The sequence below is a fragment of the Narcine bancroftii genome, chromosome 1 (genome assembly GCF_036971445.1).
Source record: "Narcine bancroftii isolate sNarBan1 chromosome 1, sNarBan1.hap1, whole genome shotgun sequence".
NCBI lineage: Eukaryota > Metazoa > Chordata > Chondrichthyes > Torpediniformes > Narcinidae > Narcine > Narcine bancroftii.
This window is the reverse complement of record NC_091469.1, coordinates 198,866,707-198,892,818: the sequence shown is the minus strand read 5'-3', so window position 1 is coordinate 198,892,818 and position 26,112 is coordinate 198,866,707. Positions and strand designations below refer to the sequence as shown.

The 26,112-nt window shown below is 45.6% G+C and overlaps 1 protein-coding gene across 4 annotated transcripts in view; it reads left to right on the top strand.

The window, feature by feature from the left end:
- Window positions 1–26,112, top strand: part of LOC138737239 (ras-specific guanine nucleotide-releasing factor RalGPS1-like) — a 647,381-nt gene that overhangs the window by 608,347 nt on the left and 12,922 nt on the right. For 2 of the 4 annotated variants that reach the window (XM_069887972.1, XM_069887962.1), the window contains 3 exons: window positions 661–741; window positions 19,546–19,651; window positions 24,464–24,556. In XM_069887972.1, the coding sequence (XP_069744073.1) occupies window positions 661–741; window positions 19,546–19,651; window positions 24,464–24,556 (280 nt within the window). The remainder of the gene's footprint in view (window positions 1–660; window positions 742–19,545; window positions 19,652–24,463; window positions 24,557–26,112) is intronic. The other 2 variants (XM_069887990.1, XM_069887982.1) reach the window with 1 other exon arrangement.

The window sequence follows — 26,112 nt, the reverse complement described above, 5'->3', positions numbered from 1 at the left end:
GGAAATCCCTATAAAGGCTGTTATTGCCTAAACTCTTCCCTCAGTACCTGCCTTGGAACCGGACCACCAACATGTGAGATGTGTTGATGTGTTAAGGTGATTAAAGCCTATTAATCACAACTCTCAGTCTAATGTGGTTGATCGATAGCGCTATACAAGGTTCATTTACCCATTGCTTGAAGGAATTCACTGATCAATTTAACATCCTTAAAATTGTGCATGAGGAATTTTATCCAACAGCATGAATAACTGTTTCAAGGTGTGATATTGCTTGACAACAAAGGCTTAGATTGTTTTTTGCAGATTATTTTTGTGTGGTTCTCCCTTCCCATTGAGTTGATGCTGGAATGTAATCCACAGGCATCACTGCACAAATGAGCAACCTGTGGACCTGAACAGATTGACACATGAAAGGGTTTTTCACCAGCCAAGACAAAAGCACCATCCACATTTGTGTGCTGCCTTGCAAGGGTATATCCCTCAGGGGCAAGGTGCGTTAAACTGTCTCATTTCCCCCTCTTCGGTCAATAGCAGTTCCATGGGGCATTCAGTGTGCAGCAGTATTGAATTTGGCTTGGTTACCATGACTTGTGTTTTGTGTGTGTTAGTCCTATGGGGAATTGTGCAGACTGTGGGACTCATGTTTGAATTTGCAAACAGGAATCGGCTGTATGCAACACTAGGCCCGAATTGGCGGGTTTCAGTAAGGAACTCTCCAAGGAATCGATGCAGTATTAACAGGTACAGTAAGGTGACCAGGCCATTCATAAGGTGAAAAGGTCAGCGACCCTATCAGCTGACTTTGAGGGTTTGCATGCCTTCGTCCTTAATCACATTCATCGTCTTCAAGCTGGAAATAATTAAGCATTAACTTTAATATTTGACATACGGGCAGATCCAATCCTTGCCACATTTGAAACTTCATGTAGCATGTTCCATATAGGGTCCAATTCAAAGTATGTTGGAATTTTTTATTATCTGATCTGAAATTCCAAATCTGGTTTGATCTTGAGTAACGTGCTTTGGTTAATGTCTCCCAGCTTCCTTTGAGTGGAGACGGGCCGAAGTTGAAATAATCCCTTGAAAATTATTGCAAAAGACAATGAATGATCCCTTGGAACTTTTTCCCCCAATCAGCAAGTAGTGGTCTGCCCGAATGATATCCTTTCATCAGTCCAAAACTGCTCTACTTTCTGCTATAATGGAGCCATAAAATGTTTTGAGCTGGGTACAGACTTGCATTAACTTGGTTATCTGTTGAATGGCAGAGCTCAGGGGATTTTTCTCTCTCCATTTTATCGGTTTATTGGTTTAGCTTTTGTGTAACTAAATTGACAATTCAGAGTGCTGAGCTCAAAATATAGATCAGTTGCCCAATAATCGACACATGAGACTGAGCTCAAGGCCATAAATTCAATATCATGAATTGTTAGAACAAATCAAGTGATTCATTGGGGTCAGCCTACCTTGAGGACAGTCACCAGTGTCAGTTATTGCCAATAATATATACTGTTGAATTACTTAAAAAAACTTTCCACTAATAAGACATTGTGGCCAGGTGATATTCCAAATTCACTCATAAAAGTCAGAAATAAAAACAGAAAATGCTGGAAACATGGTGCATCTGCAATTAAGAAAAGAACCAGAATTAATATTTCAGGCCTGAGTCTCTTATCAGTCATGAAAAAAGGCCCGACCTGACAAAAGGTCCCAGCCCTGAACAGTTACTTCTGTTTCTTTCTCCCTGCAGATGCTTCCTGACCTGCTGAGTTGTTCTTGCATTTTCTGTTGGGTTTGTTCGAAATACCTAACAATTGATCTGTTAGGAGTTCTGCATACAGTATATATTATTTGTCATTGATGCTTTCACTCCCATCTTGCGGGCAATTCATCTGTGCTGTTGGCGAACCATATCTCTGTACAAGTAATATTCCACACTAACATTAGCCATGGTGAATGTGAAGGTGTGTCAAAGCCTGTTGCATTTGGATCATTAAACTCACAAGATGTACATGAGGATCTTGACTTCTCTTCTTCATTCTCTATTGTTATGTAACTCTGTGAGGGATTTGCTTCAGAGGTCCCTCTTCAATACCTGACAGTGCAGAGGACACTATTAGAAGATGATTCAAGTGCATCGATTTTAGATTCTAGCTGAAGGTTTTTTCAAGATGTCTCTGAATTGTTTTAATTGAGACATACACCATGTAACAATCCATTCCAGTCCACAAGCCCATGCTACTCAAAAATACCTCAATTAACAGTGGGAGGAAACCAGAGCATCAAAGGAAGTCCACACAGATGTAGGAAAATGTACCAACTCTTGACAGACAGTGTTGGATTTGAACTCAGGTCACTGGCACTGCAATGGTGTTGTGCTAACTGCTACACTAAAAGCGCCACCCTATTTTCAACAGGGTGACATTTGTTTGAAAAGAAAGTGTTACGAGCACAAAGGACCCCAAAGCCTAGCAGCAACATACACTCACCAAGACAAGTGGCTTTCAAAACAAAAGTTATTTTTAATCAACTTCAAACATGAAAATAGAATCAAACTTTAACTTAACTCTATTCTTATACTATACTCTATACTAACCCAAATTACCCCCTTCTAATTCTAAGTGCACATGTATGTAATGTGTGTGTGTGTAAATTCAAGAAAAGTTCTTTGGTTGACAGTACAATCTCACTTCTCCTTCTTCCAAGTTCTCTGGTTGCAGGCAATCACCATACTGTGCACAGAATTTAACATATATAAAGTTCACCAGGCTTGGTGCTTGAAAGGTAAATGTTTACCGCTCAGGAAAGTTCTTGTAGGGTTTGCAGTGAGAGATATTTGTTGCTCCAGGATTTCCACAACTGAGGTACACACCATTAGTCACCTCAGGGTCTCGCTGATGAAACTTGCCCCATCAGGGTCTTCCAGATGGTAACCTCTTTCTTCAAGTTACCACAGAGTTCCATTCCTTCCTCTATTTCAAGAGAAACATCAGACAGATAGCACTTCCAGCCATCTACTGCTCTGGAACTTGCTTTAATCCGTTTCAAACAGTTTTCCCTGGATTGCACTTTTCAGTTACTTGTCAGTATCCCACATACTGACTGACTGACTGAGCTTTTAACTCAACTGTTTCTCTCTTCTAACTGAAACTCCAAAGAGAGCATGTGACTCATGTCTTGTAAAACCCCCACCTTCTCCAGCAAACAACAGGAGTTCTTTCTTCTTCTCAAGTTGTTATCTTTGGTAAACAATCCAGAATTGACCTTTCTGTGAGCACTTTGCAGAAAGGGTACTGATTGACAGGCATGATTCCAGCAAGACAATGGTCAAGCATTTTATGAGGTCAGTTCAATTAACACCTACTTGTGAAAGGTGCTTACATTCTCCAGAGATCCTGCAATATGAATTCTTCAGTCTTTCAAACAAGATCTGTTTTAAAATGTATGTGACCTACTCTAAATCTTATAAATTCTCCCCAAATAGTTATATTGTTACACAAGATAAGAAGAAAAATGGATGTCACGGCAGTTTTCAAGCAACTGAAGTGCTCTATGCCATTGGCTAAAGAGCCAGCTGTTAGAAACCAATGGCTGTTGCTTTGGCCTTGAAATTATTTGCAGTCAAAGTGATGTAGGCAACATAATGGCTGTCAACGTTTTAGGAGCAGGCAACCATCATAGTCATATCTGAGTCTCCAGAATCTCTGTCTTCTGGCAGGCAATCATGTTGTTGTAATATCCAGTGCGCACATACCTTCTTCAAGGGAGGAGATCTGCCGTCCTTCATCTACCCTTGTATGATGCCATGTCCATCATAGTGAATGACTCTTCACCTCAGTTCTGGGACAATGGGGCATGGTCAATAAATGCAAGAAGTGCCATTGACCCAATTCAATTCAAGAGGGTGCTGAGGGCAAAAAGGACTCCCCAAAGACCTCAGGTGCTGAAGGCTTCCTGGGGACACTCTTTTGCTTCTCTTTCTCCCATTCTTTAGGGCACCGGGTGATGCTCACGGCCACTCTTTGTTTCCATTACGGGAGACAAACATTGAAGTATATCATGTATATTACATTTTCAATGCATTATTGTGTGACAATAATAGTAACCTTTAAACATTTTTACCCTTGTGCTTGAATAAATACAAACAAAAGAGCCTTTCTTTGCCACAGTTTTAATTGTCACATTGGAACCTTTGTAATAACTATCTCTTGGCCAATGGGGAGTTCATGCACCCCTGTACTTTGTCCACATGCCCCCTTCTCTTTCCTTCGCTCCTCATAGTATTCCTGATGAGAGACGCTGGCTTGAATCTGCAGCACAATTTGAATTGAATCATTTGTTTTCCTGTGTACCAGTGAACAACAACAAGCTTAGCTTTGTGTGCTATCCAAGGAAGTCAGCTCATATGACAGGTAGTGAAATAATAACAAATTGTAATGTAACAGTGTTACAAAAAGACAAATATTGCAGGGCGTAGAGCAAAGTATGAAAATACAATGCAGGGTCTTACGGTAAATACAGTTTAATTCTGTGCAGTGGCATAATCTTTTCCTGGTGAGAATCCTTGAATCAGGGGGCTTGTGTTTTCAATCCTGTGTACCTTCCTTCTGCCAGGAGGGGGAGAGGAGAGAGTGACCAGGGAGGAATAGGTCCTTTAATGTGTTGGCCACTTTCCCAACTACCTTCCTTGCTCTGTCTGGTTGTGCACACACTCCTTGTCAGAATTGTTTACCTTCCACCATCATGCTTGTGTAACTAAACCACAAGAGGTCAATATTATCTCTCAGCCTTCCTTCCTTCCGTTTCTTTGTGCAGGAGGGCCACGTGGCTCTGTGCCAATAATAACAAATTCAATTACATCATCTTATCCATGCATTGCAAAGATTTACCATTGAAATAGATTTTCCACCAGTATTAAGTGTACCGACTGATGCAGGCAATAAAATGCTTTTACTCAACTAAAATTAGCGGAAAAGATATCCTTGTGAACCATGGGTTAAAATAATAATTCCAAAGAGCAAACCATCCATGATTCGTTGATGAGGATTTTCTGGATAGGGTGTAGGCAAAGCTAATAATGAGGGCTCATTGTAAAAGAGTTGACTTTTCTGAGGTTTAAGTCACATACATTGTGCAATCGAGTGATTCTTAGAGTTTAGTTTATTGTCACGTGTACCGAGATACAGAGAGAAGCTTGCTTTTATGTGGTATCCAGATTCTGGAGATAAAATAGGAAAAAAATGGAAGTGCTCAGGATTTGAAGAAGTGAAGACAGAGTTAATGGCTCAATTGGATTGTTTGTCAGAGTGGAAAAGTGTTCAGAACATAGAAAGTTCCAGCACAGTTCATGATATTGTACCAACCAATGTTAACCTACTCCACAACAATCTAATACTTCCCCACCTCGCACACGTGGCCCTCTATTTTTCTTACATCAATGTGCCTATCTAAGAATCTTTTAAATGTCCCTATTGTAGCAGCCACCATCACCACCCCGGCAATGCATTCCAGCCACACTGTTTAAAAAAACAACCAACTCAGACATCTCCCCTAAACTTTCCTCCACTCACCTTAAACAGATGTCCTCTGCTATTGGCTATTGTCGGCCCAGCAGAAAGAAGCTTGCTGTCCACTCTATCCAGGCCCCAAAGGCTTTAAAGACGAAGCAGGTTTACAGCAAGTACAGTTTTAAAAGGACATCTGTTGGGGAGGCATGGGTGGGGAATGGATGGCAGGAGAGGTTCATTGAAGGTGACAGCCCATGGTTAAATGGAATGACAGAGGAGGGCTGTGTCAAAACCGAAGGTGGATGTGGAGGATTGTTAAGTGGAAGTGCAGAGCTGTCCAGATGGCTACTGAATGTGCTCCATCAAACGTGGTTGGAATAGTCAGGGGGTACGAGAGGACAGAGAGGGAGGGGAAAAGGAGAATCAAAGTGAAGAGGTGGTCCCCAACCTGTGTAGTCTCCTCGAGACAGAATGGACAGCAATGCGAGCTTGTTAGTAAGGATGTTAGCTGTTAGAAAGAATAAAATGTTGAGTCATTAAACTACATCTTGAATGCATTTACTGCATAATTGTTCCCACTGTTAGTATAAACGAACATTAGTTACGTTAATGGACTGTGCTCGAGTCATTTATTTCAGCAGTTTGACAGTTCAATACTTCTGAAATGAATGAATTGCCATTGTTTCACCCCAAAGGAGTGTTTGGGATCTTGGAGGGTGGGAAGGGGGGGGAGGGTTAAGAGGAGAGGTGTTACGCCTCCTGTGGCACTGAGGGAGATGGAAGTGAAACCAAGGAGAACAGTGGTCGAAAGTGCTGGCATTGTGCTGGAAGTGAATGGAGATCACCCATCAGGAAGGCCAGGTTGAAAGTAATGGTGAGGAGAAATCTATGGTAGTTGCTGTGGAAGGAGGAGCAACGGTGAGAGCAGAAGAGTGGGGAATGGGGTGGGCAGTTCTGGGATTCGAGGAGCCACGAGAAGCAGTAGCTACTGGAATCTAGAGCATGACACAAGGTGCTGGAGGGACTCAGTGGATCAGACAGCGTCCACAGAGGGAAATGGACAGTCAAGGTTTTGGGTCCCAACTCTTCTCACTCCTGTGAAGCAGCATTTCATCCCCATGTGTCGACTGTCCATTTCCCTCCATGGATGCTGCCTGACCCACTGAGTCTCTCCAAAACTTTGTTCTTTGCACAGGATTCAAGGAATGGCAGTGAAGGGTAAATATTCAGTCGAAATGAAGGAAAACATGTTGGAGTTGCATGATCTGTTTCTTCCAAGAGTAGTTGTTCTTTTTCATCAGAAATCTAAATTGTATCTTTCAGTAAATTGTGCATAAAAGAATGTCTTTGTTTTCTACATTACTCTTGAAATGTCTAACCCTGAAATAAATAACTTGAGCATAGTCCATTAATGTACCTAAAGTTTGTTTATACTAACAGTGGGAACAATTATGCAGTAAATGTTTTCAAGATGTCGTTTACCCTTACGTTAAATGACTGAGAACTTTATTCTTACTAACAGCCAGTTGGAGACTCCAGTCAAGACCGTGATTAGAATACAATGCCTTCTCACTAGTTGTATGTGGGGTATGGAAACCGCAGCAGCTTTTCCCCAGGGTAGGGGAATCAGTAACCAGAGGACACAGGTGAGGGGGAAGTGATTTAACAAAAACTTGAGAGCTCTCCCCACATTGATGTCCTTCGAAGTGGTCAGGTAATCCTCAGCTCAGCTCAGACCAAAGTTCTGTCTTGCATTATGAAAAGAACACAGAGGCATTTATAAAAGTGCAAACCAGCTAACTCAAATTATGCCAGAACTATGTGAGGTTCATACCAGAAGGAAAGGCTGCAGAGGTCATGGCTGATTTCTCCAGGAAGGACAGGAATTACCTATCAGAATTTTGAGGTTGACAGAATTTGACATAAAACAGATTTTTTAACCTGCGGACAAACCCAGAATAGAAAACGTAATAATTTCTTGTCACTAATCAATCCGATATGAAATTTGGGAGAGACTCCTTTACTCAGAGTGTCAGGGCAGTAGAGTTCCTGGTGGGAATAGATGAGATGACCAGCTCCTCCATACTTAAGGGGAGGGAAACAGGTATCCAATAGGCCAGGCTATAGATCTGAAATATGCATTTGAATCTCACCATGACAGTTTGCAATGTAAATCAAGTAATTAAACTAAAAGCTGGTATTCGTTCTGTTAACCAGGGAGTTTCTACATTGTTGTAGAAACCCGTGTCCTTTGAGGAAGAAATCTGCATTCAATCCACCCCGTGCTTGATTCCAGATCCGCCAATGATCTTGCTTCTCCATTACCCTCTGGAATAAAAGCATCTGGCAGGACATGTGTGTTCAGCAGGCAGTTGGTGATGGGGATTAACTGCCATCAATGCCCATGTTGCCTAAATAAAGGAAACATAGAAGGTTATGCTGATGGGGTTATATGAAGAAAAAGAAGGTGAGGAGCATGGAACTATTAGGGTGATTGGCCTGATCCTGCACAGTGAGTGTAGGCTACTAGCATCAAACCACACGAGGCAGAGTACAGTGAAACACTAGTTTTAATAGACTGGTATACAGCCTTGGTCTTGCTTCTGTACAAGCCTTGGCCAGAATGAAGGGGAAGGGACCTCCTCTCCCCCCCCATACCCCGGGCTTATATACAAGGTCACCAGATGAGCCACCTGGTGACCTAGTGGTGTAATGACATCATGCATGACATACCATCAATTCATCCCCCCCCTTAAAAAATTGTAACTGACCTTCCCTCCCCCCACCCCCTATGTCTCTTTGCACCTGTTCATAAGTCCAGTATTTGACGCTGTTTCCTCTTCCTTCTGGACCTTTGAGAGGACGGGGCAGGGGAGGTGGGTGGTGCCAGGGCCTGGGGGTCCTGGCCCTGGGCAAGGGTATGGTGCGTGGGTGCAGGGATTGCTGCCCGTGGAGGTGTGTTCGTCTGCCACTCTTCATGTTGCTCCGTGGGGGTCCGCAACCCTCCCGCATCGACCATGGTTCCTTCCTGCTGATCCTCCAGAGCCTGTGGTGCTCCTGCATTGTCTGCCTTCCCGTCCTGCCAATCTGTAGGGGTCTGTAGTTCTTTTGGGCCGCCCACATCTCCTGCCAGTGAGAGGTCTCTGGTGACCACCAAGTCCTCCCGTCCATCCTCAAACGCGATGTAGGAGTAATGAGGGTTCGCGTGCCTCACTTCCACAGGCTCCACCAGCGGATCCATCCTGTGGCATCGGCAATGCTTGCAGAGGAAGGCCAGTCCCAGCGATATCAGCCAGCTAAGCAGCATGGTGCCTGTCGCGGCTTTCCTCGGGAAAGAAAAGATACAGTCATGTGGTGTCACGTTAGTGGCGGTACACAATAAAGAACATATGGAGCGCAGAGCCTCTGATAACACATCTTGCCACTTTGCTACTGGTAGGTCCTTTGCTTTGAGAGTTAGCAGAACCATCTTCCAGCTGGTGGCGTTTTCCCTTTCTGCCTGCCCGTTCCCCCTATGTTTATAACTTGTAATGAGATTGGTCGCGATGCCTCTATCCCTGAGATACTGTTGGACCTCAGTGCTCATGAAGGAAGCACCCCTATCTGTGTGTATATAGCTAGGGTACCCACACAAACTGAATATAGATTGCAGGCACTTTATTACTGTGGCTGCAGTGACAGGGGAACCGTGAGTACTCATTGATAGCGTTTAGGAAATAGATGTTCCTCTTGTAGGATGGGACCAGGACTTTGAAGTCAAGGCTAAGCCGCTCGAAAGGCCTGGTAGCTTTTATTAAGAAAATGCTGTCTGGCCGGTGGAACTGCGGTTTACACTCCACACAGGTGGAGCAACCCCTGCTTACCATCTGTACATATTCCACTGAGAATGGGAAGTTTTGGGCCCTGACAAAGTGGAAAAGCCTCACGACTCCTGGGTGGCCCAGCTCGTTGTGCAAGCTCTGCAACTGGGACATGTGATTAAGAGCTGTGCAAGTGCCCCTGGACAATGCGTCTGAGGGCTCATTTTGCCTCCCTGGACAATATAGGATGTCGTAGCTGTACATTGACAATTCTATCCTCCAGTGCAAGATTTTATCATTCTTCCCCCTGTTATCTTCCCCCTGTTCTGGTTATCGAACATGAATGCCACGGATCGTTGGTCCATGACAAGGGTGAAGTGTTTACAGGCGGTGCTTCCACAATGGCCTGGGCCTCCTTCTCCACTGCCAAGTGTCTTACCTTGGATCCCTGGAGGGTCCACGAGAAAAAGGCCACCAGCCGCCCCTCTTGATTCAGGGTGGCAACCAATGCCACGTCTGAGGTGTTGGTCTCTATCTGAAAAGGGACTGTCTCGCCAATGGATCACAGGGTTGCCTTCGCGATCAGATCTCTAATCTCTTTGAAGGCTTTGATAGCAGCAGGGCTGAGGGGAAAAGTTGAGGCCTTTATGAGTGGGCGGGCCCTGTCAGCGTAATTAGAGACCCACTGTGCATAGTATGCAAACAGCCCCAGACACCTCTTTAATGTCTTTTGAGAATGAGGGATGGGGAGGTCTAGCAGTGGGTGCATGCGGACTGATTTCCCCGTTTTGCACCACTTAGCCCAGGATCACTAACTTCCTGGTGCTAAAGACACATTTATCCTTATTGTACGTTAGATTGTGGTCCTTTGCTGCCTGATGAAAATGTTGAAGTTTAGCATCATGGTCAGCTTGTTAGTGGCCGCAGATTGTAATGTTGTCCAGGTACGAGAACATTGCCTTTAAGTGGTACTCGTCCACTATGCGGTCCATCTCCCGCTGGAACAGGGATACCCAGTTGGTGATACCAAAGGGGAGGTGGAGGAACTGGTACAACCTGCTGTTCACTTCTAACACTGTGCATATCCTATAGCTCTTTCTAATGGGCAACTGGTGGTACATTGCCTTGAGGTTGATAGTGGAGAACACTTTGTACTGGGCAATGCTGTTTACCATGTCCGCGAGACGCGGAAGCGGGTATGCATCCAGCTGCATGAATTTGTTGATGGTCTGACTGTAGTCTACAACCATACGCCTCTTCTCCCCGGTCTTCACTACCACTACTTGTGCTCTCCAGGGGCTGGAACTCTTTTCTATAATGTTCTCCTGCAGGAGTCTACGGACTTCTGCACCAATAAACTCCCTGTCTTTTGGGCTGTATCTCCTGCTCTTGGTGGCCACCGGGGTGCAGTCAGGCATGGAGGTGCATGAAAAAGGGTGGGGGGGGGCTCTATGTTCAGGGCCATGAGGTTGCAGTAACACTTCCTTGCACCCTGCAGAAGTGGTTGCCCTTAGTCACATGGTTGTTAGATGCCATTAGGATCTGTTGGTCACTGGGGTACATTTTTAATGCGAGGTGTTCTACCAACTCTTGATCTATAAAGCTCTCTGTACTCTCACTATCCACCAAACAATTTACAGTAGCCCGTTAACCTTAATACTAACGGTCGCATCCAATAGGTCTTGCGGACTTGCCTGATTCAGTCATAATGAGGCCAGCTTGGTGCTTCCTCCATTCTGATAGGAGCTTTCATCCCACCCTCGATCGTAGTACTCGGCACTGAAGCCGTCATCTGGTCGCTGTGTCCTCTGCCCGGTGTCCCAAGATGGTTGACAGTACATGGAACTCTGCTTTGTCTTGCCTGTGGGGGAAGGAGAAGATCTTTCCCACCTCTCATTTGCATGAGAGAGGGCTTTGGCGGGAGCCTTCTGGCTTCTGCATATTTTAGCATAATGCACCTTTCCACACCTTGAGCAGTCCTTCTCCTTAGCTGGACAGTGGGCTCTGGGGTACTTTAGCTGCCCGCAAAAAACGCACTTGGAACGGTCTAATGAGACAATTGTTACGGAATGTTGCCCTTGTTCACCCATGCACCTCTCCTTGTAAGTGGCCCATGAGTCCAGCTCAGTGTACTACTCTAGCTCCCTCCTAGAGTCCTCCAGAGCCTCCGCAATGGTTTCAGCCTCATTTAGCCTCACTGTCCCCTTTTCGAACAGCCTCTGTCTTATCTCTGTTGACCTGACCCCAGCTACGATTCTGTCCCTCACCAGGTCATCTGCATACTCTTGGGCAGATATTGTCTTAAAATTGCAAGCCCTCACCAAATCCTTTAGCGCGAGTATAAAGTCTCTAACAGACTCCCATGCTTGCTGCGACCTGGTCATGAGTCTGTGCCTGAAGTGCAGCTCACTGTGCCCCCTATTATAATGTCTTTGCTGAGTGTTCATTGCTTCCCAGTATGACTTGGCGTCCTGAATTAAAGAGTACAGACGATCTCCCAGCTGAGCCAGCAGTAGCATCAGCATTTCCTCCTCTGACGCTCCCTCTACCCCTGCGTACTTTAAAAAACACCTATACCACCGGCCGAAATGCATGCTCGCACTGGGGGTTCTGGGATCCAGCTCAAGCTTGTCTGGCCTCAGTACCTGGCTGAGCCTCAGCTTGTGGTTCGATAGCTAGTGGGTAGGCACATGCTGGGCCTGATTCCCCTCGCACGTGGTCGCTCACCGCTGTGGAGACGCGGGTCCCCTCCGGAGAATCAGAGACGGTTGGGGGTGGCTGGGGTAACAGCCTGTCCCCCTGATCCTGCCGGTAAACCGGGATTGGCAAGGTGACTTGCCGTATGCCCTTCACTTGTGTCTGGCATGACTCCTGGTCTTACACCAGGTATCCCACGTGCTGCCCCAGTGAGTTCGCGAACAAGTAGGACACTCTGCCGCTCGTTACTTGCCCCGGGATCCCCACGTGCTGCACAGCTGATCCTGGTCCTAGTGAGTTCGTGAACAGGTAGGGCACGTTGCCGCTCATTACCTGTCCCGGGTTTCTGACCCCTTCGAAATCCACCACGACTGTGGGGTTGGCTCCCCCCTCACTCTCGATCCCGATCTCACAGCTTTCTGGCCGGTCCGTTTTCGGCTGCACGTGCACAGGGCCCGTTTCCTTCCTGGGTCCCTCAGTCAGGTCTCGGCTGAGTCGAGGTCTAGCAGGGCATCCATTCTGGAGATGTATAGCAGTCTATTAAATTGTAGACTACTAACATCAAACCACACAAGGCAGAGTGCAGGTCAAACACAAGTTTTAATAGACTGGCATACAGCTAGGCTTTGAGGCCTTGGTCTTGCCTCGTACAAGCCTAGACCAGAATGAGGGGGAAGGGATATTCCCAACCCCCACTCCCCCCCCCCAACCCCCCACCCCAGGCATAAACAAGGTCACCAGATGAGCCACCTGGTGACCTAGTGGTGTAATGACATCATGCATGACATACCACCACAGTGAGAACCATGATTGGCCTGATCCTGTGAATTAGAAGAGACTAGACTGAGACACAGGTTCCCCAACGTAAATATTGCAGTGAAACCAATCATACCAACACTTCTCTGAGCAGTTCATCAGTAAATGGCTTGATGAGTTTTCCATGGTCTTCTAACCCCCTTCTCATGACTGATTGCAGTTGTGAATTTTCAACAGAGGGAGGTAATTTCAACTAGTAGCTCATGGCCATTATTTTTTGCAGAAAAGCTTTATCATTTTTACAGCATTATACATCTTATAAATATCTATAATAACTAGTCGGGAATAAAAACCTTTCCCTCATTCTTCCCTGTGGTGTTCTGCAGCCTGACTTGTCCATGCCCGCCAAGCTTGTCCTTTTTAACTGCATTTGGTCACCTCCTCACACCTCTCTAAATGTCTTCTCAACATCTCAATTGTCCTCACTTCTATCATTTATGAAGAAGGTATCCCTCAGGCCCCTTATAAATCTTCCCAGCTCACCTTAAATCTATGCCCTTTCATTTTAGATTCACCTACTCTAGGGTCCACACCACCCCCCCTCCCCCCTCCCCCATCCCCATCCCCAACTTAGTCTCCCATGCTCCAGGGAGAAACATTCCAGTCTCTATATTTCAAGGCACTCTGTACCTTTCTGTTTCTGTTTGCCTCTGTACACTAGTGTGGACACTGTCTAAAGCCTTACCAAGTGTAAGTGGTTAAGTCACAGACCAGAAAATGGATCACATTAACACCAGGCAATCCTTTTAACTCCATTGGACTTGAAGCCAACTTTTAGTTAACCAAGGACCAAACACAAATATTGTGGCCAAGAAATGGAAAAGAAAAAAAGAAAATCAAGTATGGAAACATTTTAAATAAAATATTTTTTAAAAAAGAAATGGAAAAGAAAATCAAATACACATGTTCTACAAGAGATCAGTAGTAAAGCCATTCCAAAAATCCTGGGCACTGGATTGGATGCAGAGGGACATCTCTTTTCCCTTTTATAGAGTGCTGCTTATTGTGGAGCCACTTCCTTCTCTCACTGAAAACTTACTGCATCCTCTGCCACACCGACCCTGCAGTGGAACAAAGGGATTTAGGAGTCATTGTACCTAATTCCCTGAAAGTTGTATCACATGTGGATAGGGTGGTGAAGAAGGCATTTAGTATGATGCGATGTAATGTAATGTTGAAATTATATAAGGCATTGGTGAGGCCAAATTTTGAATACTGTGTGCAGTTTTAGTCATCGAATTACAGGAAGGATATAAACAGTGTAGAGAGAGTGCAGAGGAGGTTTACAAGAATGTTGCCGGGGTTTCAGGGTTTGAGTTACAGGGAACGGTTGAGCAGGCTGAGACTTTATTCCCTGGAGCGTAGAAGGTTGAGGGGTGATTTGATAGAGGTATTCAAAATTATAAGGGGGACAGATAGAGTCAATGTGGACAGGCTTTTTCCACTGAGGGTGGGGGAAGATTCCAACAAGAGTGCATGGACTGTGAGTAAAAGGGGAAAAATTTAAGGGTTCCTGCAGAGGTGGTAGAAGCGAGATCGATGTTAATATTCAAGGAAAGGTTGGATGGGTTTATGGACGGGAGAGGTGTGGAGGGTGATGTGCCGAATGTGGGATTAGGTAGGAGAAGATGTTCGGCACAGACTAGAAGGGCCAGACCGGCCTGTTTTTGTGCTGTAGGTGGTTATATGGTTATATGGAAACACGAGGGGGAAATTCTTCACGCAGAGGGTGGTGGGGGGTGTGGAATGAACTTCCGGCAGTGGTGGTAGAAGCAAGATAGATGTTAATATTCAAGGAAAGGTTGGATAGGTATATGGACGGGAGAGGTGTGGAGGGTTATGGGTTAAATGCGAGTCAGTGGGACTAGGTGGGAGAAGATGTTTGGCATGGCTGAACTGGCCTGTTTCTGGTTACTTTCCTGCTGCATTCAGACTCTTAAATGGACCTCCCATTTATACAAGATGATGCACTACTTAAGTGTAATTTTGTCTTTAACATTATACCCTGCACTTTTGCTTTATTCTAATATTAACACCATCACTTTCTGTTTTTAATCTTGCGCTACCTGTTATTTCATGTTTAGGTTGACTTTCCTGGATAGCACGCAAAATAAAGTTTATCCAAGCATCTCAGCCCACTTGATAACATTCAATTCAATTCAATCTCTGCCTCATGTTGCTGCAACAGGATGTAAAGGAGCTTTGCCAACATGAGCCGTGCTGGTCTTACCGTTGCTCTTGAGGTCCACCCTTTGAGGACCACTGTTTTACTCATCCAGTCCCAGAGTGTAGGTGATGCTAAACCAGACTGAAGGCATTAGTACAGATTCTATCATCAATGTGTATATGTACATATGTACAGATGGTAGTGTAGGATGACTGTGATTGGATGAGAGTGTAGCCACACCTACTGACAGGTCTTAAAGGATTGCTCCTAGCCAGACCAGGTCATTCTGGACTGTTCGGCCTACTTGTGATATGCTCCAGTCTTTTAGTTAATAAAAGCCTTGCCACCTACTGGCAGGTCTTAAAGGATCGCTCCTAGCCAGACCAGGTCATTCTGGACTGGTTGGCCTACTTGTGATATGCTCCAGTCTTTTAGTTAATAAAAGCCTTGCCACCTACTGGCAGGTCTTAAAGGATTGCTCCTAGCCAGACCAGGTCATTCTGGACTGGTCGGCCTACTTGTGATATGCTCCAGTCTTTTAGTTAATAAAAGCCTTGCCACCTACTGGCAGGTCTTAAAGGATTGCTCCTAGCCAGACCAGGTCATTCTGGACTGGTCGACCTACTTGTGATATGCTCCAGTCTTTTAGTTAATAAAAGCCTTGCCACCTACTGGCAGGTCTTAAAGGATCGCTCCTAGCCAGACCAGGTCATTCTGGACTGGTCGGCCTACTTGTGATATGCTCCAGTCTTTTAGTTAATAAAAGCCTTGCCACCTACTGGCAGGTCTTAAAGGATCACTCCTAGCCAGACCAGGTCATTCTGGACTGGTCGACCTACTTGTGATATGCTCCAGTCTTTTAGTTAATAAAAGCCTTGCCACCTACTGGCAGGTCTTAAAGGATCGCTCCTAGCCAGACCAGGTCATTCTGGACTGGTCGACCTACTTGTGATATGCTCCAGTCTTTTAGTTAATAAAAGCCTTGCCACCTACTGGCAGGTCTTAAAGGATTGCTCCTAGCCAGACCAGGTCATTCTGGACTGGTCGGCCTACTTGTGATATGCTCCAGTCTTTTAGTTAATAAAAGCCTTGCCACCTACTGGCAGGTCTTAAAGGATTGCTCCTAGCCAGACCAGGTCATTCTGGACTGGTCGACCTACTTGTGATATGCTCCAGTCTTTTAGTTAATAAAAGCCTTGCCACCTACTGGCAGGTCTTAAAGGATTGCTCCTAGCCAGACCAGGTCATTCTGGACTGGTCGGCCTACTTGTGATATGCTCCAGTCTTTTAGTTAATAAAAGCCTTGCCACCTACTGGCAGGTCTTAAAGGATCGCTCCTAGCCAGACCAGGTCATTCTGGACTGGTCGGCCTACTTGTGATATGCTCCAGTCTTTTAGTTAATAAAAGCCTTGCCACCTACTGGCAGGTCTTAAAGGATTGCTCCTAGCCAGACCAGGTCATTCTGGACTGGTCGGCCTACTTGTGATATGCTCCAGTCTTTTAGTTAATAAAAGCCTTGCCACCTACTGGCAGGTCTTAAAGGATTGCTCCTAGCCAGACCAGGTCATTCTGGACTGGTCGGCCTACTTGTGATATGCTCCAGTCTTTTAGTTAATAAAAGCCTTGCCACCTACTGGCAGGTCTTAAAGGATCGCTCCTAGCCAGACCAGGTCATTCTGGACTGGTCGGCCTACTTGTGATATGCTCCAGTCTTTTAGTTAATAAAAGCCTTGCCACCTACTGGCAGGTCTTATAGGATCGCTCCTAGCCAGACCAGGTCATTCTGGACTGGTCGGCCTACTTGTGATATGCTCCAGTCTTTTAGTTAATAAAAGCCTTGCCACCTACTGGCAGGTCTTAAAGGATCGCTCCTAGCCAGACCAGGTCATTCTGGACTGGTCGGCCTACTTGTGATATGCTCCAGTCTTTTAGTTAATAAAAGCCTTGCCACCTACTGGCAGGTCTTAAAGGATTGCTCCTAGCCAGACCAGGTCATTCTGGACTGGTCGGCCTACTTGTGATATGCTTCAGTCTTTTAGTTAATAAAAGCCTTGGTTTGGATCAACAAGTCTTTGGTTCTTTCGACCCGCATACATGACCAAAACCTTGAAAACAGCTTTTTAGGAATGCCACAGTGATGCAGAGGCAGAGGAATATGGGGAAGGAATTTCAAAGTTTGGGAACCTCATGGTTGAAGGTGTGGCTGCCAGGTGCAGGACAACAACATTTCAGGAAGGGTAAAAGAGCAGAATTAGAGTTGTGCAGAAGTGGGGGAAGGCCTGACGACATTACAGTTAGTGGGAGGGGAGACATCCAGGGGATCCAAAATCAAGAGTGAGAATTTTACAAGTAAAAACACAAAATGCTGGAGAAACTCAGCAGGTCAAACAATGCCCTTTATGTAGCAAAAAAAAGATACATTTGGGGCTTGAGCCCTTCATCAAGGTATGGAAAAATGTCGGCAAGCATCCGAACAAAATGGTAAGGGGGAGGGGTGGGGGAGGAGCACAATCCCAAAGACAGGAGGTAATAGGTGGAAAAGAGAGGAAGGGCACAGCAGCAAGCAGGGGGAGGAGGGATGGCTAGGTGAATAGAGAGAGAAGGGGGTGGAGAGCTGAGGGAAAGAAGACAGGGAAGGGAAGGGAGGGAAAACAGAGAGCAGGTTTGCAGGAACCAGAGAAGTCAATATTAATGCCATTTGGCTGGAGAGTGCCCAAATGGAAAATCAAGTGCTGTTCCTTTAAGTTGCAGGTGGTCTTGGTGGGATAGTACATGAAGATATTGACAGACCTATGAGTATAGGAGTGGGCCACAGATTGGAAGTGGTTGACCACTGGGAGAACCTTGTTGCTGATGCCACAGAGTGAAGGTGCTCAGCAAAGTATCTCCCAATCTGTGCCCAGTCTCTCCGATGTAAAGAAGGCCAAAATAGAGCACTGGATGCAGTAGATCACACCTGCGCATACACAAGTGAGGTGTAACTTCACTTGAAAGGCCTGTTTGGGGTCCCAGACTGTGATGAGGGATGTGGTGTGGACACAAGTGTTGCGCCTCCTGTGGCCACAGGGTAAGGTGCCAGGGAGGGGAGGGTGGGGGTGCGAAGGATGGGTCGGGAGGGATGAGTGTACAAGGGAGTCATGGAGGGAGTGGTCCCTATGGAAGGCAGAGAAGGGAAGATGCTTCTGTTATTAGGATCATGTTGTAAGTGCCGGAAACTTTTGACACTTTCCTGCAACACTTCACTTGTGTATCCGCGGGAGTGATCTACTGCATCCGGTGCTCCCTTTGTAGCCTTCCGAGAGACAGTGCAAACTGGGAGATCACTTTGCAGAGCACCTTCACTCTGTCCACACCAGTGATAGGAACTTCCCAGTTGCCAACCATTTCAATTCTGCGTCCTATGACTGTCCATGGCCTCATGTAGTATCCCACCAAGATCACATGTAAGTTAACAAACAGCACCTGATTTTCTGTCTGGGTACTCTCCAGGCGGAAGGTATTAACAGCGACTTTCTGGTTTCTGCTAACTTACTCTCCATTCTCCCTCCCTTTCATTCCCTTCCCCATCTTCTTTCCATGAGATCTCTACCCAGATCTCAAGCCATCCCTCCTACCCTGGCTTGGTGCTGTGCCCTCCCTACTTTCTCCATCTATTACCTCCTGCCTTTGAGGTCATGCACCTTTCCCCCTTACCATTTTCTTCGGGTGCCTGCTGACATTTGATGAAGGTCTCAAACCTAAAGCATTGGTCAAGTATCTGTACCTTTGCTATGTAAAGTCCACTGACCTGCTGAGTTTTTCCAGCTTTGTGTTTTCACTTCAACCATGGTGTCTATAGACTTTTGTGCTTTACTCGTGAGAATTTTACAATATGGCAAGGCTTAACTAAGAGCCACTGTGTATAGAGCACTTGTTTACTGTTGAATGAAAGGGTTTTCCAGCAAGCATACATCCAGGTTAGCTCTAATATTCATACAGCTGTATAAAATGCCCATCAGACCCCTGACCAGTGGTTGTCTGCTCCCTGCTGATAGTTCCCAAAATGGAAAAATAGCAACAATTTATTTTTCTACTTCATTCCTTCTGCAGTCTTTACTGGCCCAGCATTAGGATTTAACGTATGCTGCAGAGCTCAGCAAGAGTGGAAGACAAACTTGGTGAGATGCCTTCGTGATGCTTGCTGGGAGTGAAACTCACGATGGAACAAAGTTCTGGCTGTGAATACAACCAGAAGATGAAACGACCATGTTTAATCCACAGCCTGAGAACTTGAAATGGTTTGAGACCCAGCTATTGCCACGTAGGAACCTATCCAATCCCAGCAGTGGGCAAGCAGCACACAGCATGCACCCTGCATACATTTTGCCCCACATTTCTGTTAACATGCGTCGTGAACTTAATGCATGTGTTTCTAAACACCCTGAACGTCAGTGGAGTTATACATGAGGGGCCAAGCCAATTGGCATTGAGTGGGGTGTGATTGGGCAGGTCTCTGTGGTGGAAGATTCTGTTCTGTACCTAAAGTCTTTGCTTTGACTGCCTTCCTTCTCTCATCAGCCCCACAGACACCTACAATTACCACTTAAGTGGTACAAATGGAACCAACACTATCGAAGGACCATTGAGACGGAAGACTTTGCTGAAGGAAGGCAAGAAGCCAGCAGTAAGTAATCAACGGATTGTTTTCTTATTTTCCTTCTTTGAGTCATTCAAATGCTTGGATTGTTTGAGTTGGCACTGACTTGGGGGCTAATTATTCTCAGCCCATATATGAAGGTTTTCAACCTAATGAGCAACAAGGCTGGAATTTACATCCCCTGAAAGTTCTCTCCTTAGACTCAGGGAACTGAAAGATCATTTCATGTTTTCTATGAACATAAGAGCAGGACATTCAGCCCATTGAGTCTGGGCAAGCTCCCAGAGCAACCATCTTCCTCAGTTGTTCCCCCCGCCCCCCAAACTTATCATGTTACAACTCCAGGTCGACAGAAGGATGCCCACATGAAGGTTCTTTCCCCTTAGTATTGGATGCCCTACAGAGCTTGTGAGTTGACCTGGTAGGACCTCACAGTGAGGAAGGAACTACCTGTGAGCATTGGGAGGAAGCACAGGTGCTCATGGCAGTGAGGGGTCTTAGTTCCAGTGAGACACTCTCAGTTCTCACCTCACCCCATGCTCTGTTAACCCACATGGTCCCTCACAGTTATCCTGCTTCTCATGTTGACCTGGTTACCATGTGTGCCCCAGCTGCACATGGGCAGTCAGGGTGTTGTCACCAGGTAGCTCCCATGCAGCCTGTAATGCGCGTCGAAAGAACGAAAGACTTGTTGATCCAAACCAAGGCTTTTATTAACTAAAAGACTGGAGCATATCACAAGTAGGTTGACCAGTCCAGAATGACCTGATCTGGCTAGGAGCAATCCTTTAAGATCTGCCAGTAGGTGTGGCTACACTCTCAGCCAATCACAGTCATCCTACACTACCATCTGTACATATGTACATATACACATTTGTGATAGAATCTGTACTATCACATTCACCCCTTCTTTGAGAACCGACCCCAGGGTGAGTGGAGGTTAGGGGCTGTACCGGTCAGGGGGTCTGACCATCTGGCATGACCACCATGGCGCCGGAATTGGGGTTGCCGGCAGGCCTGTAGGGTGCGGCCACTGCTTCACTCAATTCCCCAACACCGTTGTCGACAGTCTGGCCTGAGCTGGTGGGGTGTTGCTGGTCCCTCTGTTCAAGCACATGACCTTACCGAGACTGTGTCCTCCCGTCCGTCTGGGCACTCATAATGCGGGTTCGTGTGGAGCAGAGTCACTCGGTCAACCAAGGGGTCATTCTTAGAGTACCGGACGTGGTGTCATAAAAGGACTGGACCGGGAACCGTGAGCCATGCTGGTATGGTCGTAACCGACTCAGATTTCCTCGGGAAAGAGAACATCCTTTCATGGGGGGTGGCATTGGTCGCGGTGCATAGGAGGGAGCGTATGGAGTGTAAGGCACTGGTGAGCACATCCTGCCAGCGAGAGGTGGGGAGACCTTTGGACCGGAAGGCAAGCATAACCGCTTTCCAGACAGTGGCATTCTCTCTTTCGACTTGCTCATTACCACGTGGGTTATAGCTGGTGGTCCTGCTTGAAGCAATATCTCGCTCCAGAAGGTACTGCCAAAGCTCCCCGCTCATAAACGAGGACCCCCTGTCACTGTGGATGTAACTGGGGTACCTGAAGATGGCAAAGATGCTGTGCAGGGCCTCTATAACTGAGGAGGCAGTCATGACCGAGCAGAGCACAGTGAACGGGAAGCGGGTGTACTCGTCGATGGCCGTAAGGATGTAGGTGTTATGGTTGGTCGACGGTAGGGGCCCCTTGAAGTCTAGGCTGAGACGCTCAAAGAGGCGGGTGGCTTTGATGATGTGGGTGTTCTCCGGATGGAAGAAGTGGGGCTTGCACTTAGCGCACACTGGGCAGGCCCGGGTCATGGAACGAATCTCCTCGACCGTGTAGGGCAGGTTGTGAGATTTGACAAAGTGCACAAACCTAGTGACCCCTGGATGACAGAGCTCCTCGTGGAGTTTCTGTAGTCTGTCCAGTTGCATGTTGGCCCAAGACCCCCTGGATAGTGCATCTGGCGGGTCGTTGAGTTTACCTGGCCAATACAGTATGTCATAATTAAAGGTGGAGAGCTCAATTCTCCACCTGGCGATTTTGTCATTCTTGATCTTACCTCGCTGGGTATTGCTAAACATGAAGGAAACCGCGCGTTGGTCGATCAGCAGCATAAAGCGCCTGCCAGTGACGTAGTGTCTCCAACGATGTACTGCCTCGATTATGGCCTGGGCCTCCTTCTCGACAGAGGAGTGTCGGCTCTCAGGTCCCTGGAGGGTTCTGGAGAAGAAGGCTACCAGCCGGCCGGCCTGGTTCAAAGTGGCAGCCAGTGCAAAATCAGACGCATCGCTTTTGACTTGGAACGGAATGGACTCGTCAATGGTGTGCAGCGTTGCAGCAGCGATGTCCGTTTGATGCGGTCGAAGGCCACTATGGCTTTGGTTGACGGGGGAAGGAGGTGGTCTTGATGAGTGGCCGTGCCTTATCAGCATAGTGTGGAACCCATTGGGCATAGTAAGAGAAAAAGCCCAGGCAGTGTCTGAGTGCTTTCTGGGTGTTGTGGGGCGGGGGGGGAGTACATGATGGGACGCATCTGGTCAGGGTCCGGCATGACCACCCCGTTCTCCACCATACAGCCCGAATTGCGAGTCGAGTTGTCTGGAAGACACACTTGTCAAAATTCTAGGTCAAGTTCAGCTGAATTGCAGTCTGAAAAAATTTCTCAAGGTTGGCATCATGATCCTCCATGTCATGGCCGCAGATGGTGACATTGTCCAGATACGTGTCTTTTAGTTAATAAAATTGTAATGCGTGTCGAAAGAACCAAAGACTTGTTGATCCAAACCAAGGCTTTTATTAACTAAAAGACTGGAGCATATCACAAGTAGGTCAACCAGTCCAGAATGACCTGGTCTGGCTAGGAGCAATCCTTTAAGACCTGCCAGTAGGAATGGCTACACTCTCAGCCAATCACAGTCATCTTACACTACAATCTGTACATATGTACATATGCACATTGGTGATAGAATCTGTACTATCACACAGCCAAAATCCGGTGAGTAATGGATACCACAAATCAGGTCTCAGCCCGAAGCGTTGGCCATCCCTTTGCCTCCACAGATGCTGCCTGACTTGCTGAGATCCTTCAGCAGCTTATTTTCTGATCCCTCCTGAGTGCATCAATCCTTGAGGAGCATTCAGGGAGTAAATGTCACCAGAAAAGGTAGTGATGCAGGCAGTACAACTCTTTTCTGCAGAGAAGACCTTGTGTTCAAGAAGCAATAAATTAGGCCAGGATTGATCACCAATATTAATTGCAAGCTCATAATTTAAAAAGTGGCCTTTGAACTAATAAGGATGGGATTAATGCAGGATTAGTGTAAATGGCTGATGGCCAGCAAAATCTTGGTGATCTCGAGGTCCATTTCCCTGCTGTATCTCACTACATCTATATGACTAATCCTGGTTCTCAATGGATTGGGTTTGAATCCTGCTTCAGACAGTCTCACTGAATGAAAACTAGTATTCTGACTCTTGAGTTGTGGGATATCTTTTTGCCCAATACAGGTTTTGCAATTGGGTTTAACAGCATAATTCAGTCAATTCTGGCCACCAGCATTAAACACTACTTCTACAGGTAGGATGGAGGCATCAGGAACTTTGAGGAAGGTGCTCCCTCTTGTGATAATTTCCAAATCAAACAACTTCACATTGTCCTGTGTTTAAGCTCAGTTCATCTGTACCAATGCATGTAGTCATTTGATGAGACCATCAGCTGAATGTGGGGAAATGAAAACCTGAAGACAAAGTTTCATTAAAGATCTGCCACTGTTCCCCATACAGATGTAGTGCCTGAAGTGAGCAAGGTGGAGTACCATAAGCTTCACTTTCAGCTGAACTTCCAAGGGCTCTGTCTGGTTTTACCATGGTGCTCAGTTTCAATAAAAAATAATATACCAAACAAACTGCATTGCTGTTTTTTCTTGATGTTGTATTCCTGGCATTGGCCATTTTAAACCAGGCGGTTTACGTCTTAGTCTTGTTCAAACTTGCGCATCACACGCTCTTTTTTTTACAGGAAGATGTAATTGAACGTAGAAAATATTGAAGGGCTGAGAAAGAGTAGATGGGAAGGATATATTGCCTTTGGTAAAGGCATAAGGATCTGCAGGGGGCAACATGTTTCAGGATCATTTTTTCCCCCAGTGCTAAGCAGTTGTGTTAAAGGTTGATGGACGAGGCCCTCCTGCTCCCTCTCTCCCCTCCACCTTCACCTCCCCTTCCCTGCCCTTCCATCCATCTACCCCTCTTCCCCCCCCCCCCCATAGTCATTGGGTGGGTACTTGGCATAGAGTGACCTACAAGATAACCATGAGATCCAGCATATAGGATGGAACTGGGTAGTGGTTTCATGCCAGCATGAAACTTATGGTCTACTTATCATGCCTTGGGTTAGGAAGGATCCACCACTGTTGGAGGCCAAGGGTAGAACTTAACCTATTGAGTGCCTGTGGAGAATCCCACCCATTGGGAGCCGATGGAGAATCCCACCCATTGGGGGCCTGTGGAGAATCCCACCCATTGGGAGCCCGTGGAGAATCCCATCGAATGGGGGCCTGTGGAGTATCCCAGTGATTGGAGGCCTGTGGAGAATCCCACTGATTGGGGGCCTGTGGAGAATCCCACCGACTGGGGGCCAGTAGAGAATCCCACTGATTGAATTCTGCATAAAAGCAGAGTGTAAAATGTGTAAATGGACAAGGTCTGACGCACATCCTATCTGCCAGAGCCCATGGTGGCTGCTTGATTTGTCATGCAATTTATTTGGTTTGACAATGAAGAACCTTTTTATATCCTTCCAGTTGTCATCATGGACTCGCTACTGGCTCATTCTCTCTGGATCACTTCTGTTGTATTACTCTGCAAAGTCACTGCGAGCTTCTGAGAGGAAACATGTGAGTAGCCCCTAATAAATGTTCAGTGCTCATTCTCAGAGTAGATGTTAGAATGTGAAATCCAATCATCTATCGCTAAGTAACAGAATACAAGAATCTCTTGCAGAATACCAACAAAAACATTCAGTCCTTTATTCATGAACTGTAAAACTCTGATAATAGAAGACCGAACATTACAGCACAGTTCAGGCCCTTCAGCTCTCGATGTTGTGCTAACCCATGTAAACCTACTCCATTACAATCAAATTTTTCATTCTCTCACTCCCAAAACCCTCTATTTGTCTTACCTTCATGTGTCTATCTAAAAGAGTCTTTAGAATGTCCCTATTGCACCAGCCTCCACCAGCACCCCCAGCAATGCATTCCAGGCACCCACCACTCTCAGTGTTAAAAAAAACCTACCTGACATCTCACCTAAGCTTTCCTCCACTCATCTTAAACAGTGCCTTCTGGTACTTAGTATTGCTGCTCCAGAAAAAGGGTACTGGCTCTCCACCGTATACATCCAGCCTTTCATAAACTCTACTAAGTCACTTCTTATCCTTTGTCACTGCAAAGAGTAAAGAACCAGCTCCTTGAACCTTGCTTCATAAGACATTCTCCAATCCTGACACCAACCTTAGGACTTCCTTGAGATAGTCTGGCACCTTTGGAACTTTGACTTTTTGAAATATTTTTATTGATTTTTAATAAAAACTTGTATTAACAGGGGGAAAAGGGTACAATTCAATAAATTGATATAAGCAGTTACACAGAATAAATAAAACATACCATAAAACATTAATATACGTAAATTGTAACTCACATCATTAATTTTTTTATTTTTAAAATAATTTAAAATCTTATATAAAGCCTTTAACAATTAAATTAAACATTTCAATAAAACAATGTTCCAAATATAAGAAATATTCTTAAAATATAATGTATATTCAAAACTCAAAAGTACATTCTTAATAGCGTATCAACACATAATAGCAAAAATATACTAATCAAAAGGAGAAAAAAAAAGAAACAGGAAGAATTTATAACTTTTCAAGGAAGTTATAAAATTTCCCTTATTTAAAAAAGGGAGGAATTTACAATTCATTACCCTTATTTTCACCTTCTATAATATAATCGATATTTATAATTCTCAATTAAACAAAACAATTATCAGTTATATATCAAGGAAAAAAATTTTTTTTAAACCTTTGGAACTTTGGCAGTTGTGGATTAGCCACTTTTGGACAATTAACGCCTGCTAAGACTCCAATCCACCTATATCTTACATTTTTTCTTAACAGGTTACCCAGTAGCATTTATACACTTTACAGAAAGCCCTGTAAGTTTAAAAGGAGTAGGAAATCTACCACCTTCCTGGATACCAGGCACTAGCCACACAGTCAGCCCATATTCTGGATGTCCAGCTCACATTCTGGACTGAGCCAGGTACAGAACCATCCAGATTTTGGAACCATCGGATGCTGGACAATTGGAGTTTTACTGTATCATCAGTGGAGAATGTTTTGGAGCCTTTCACCCCCCTCTCCCACAGGCTGCCCAATCCCTCTCAGCCA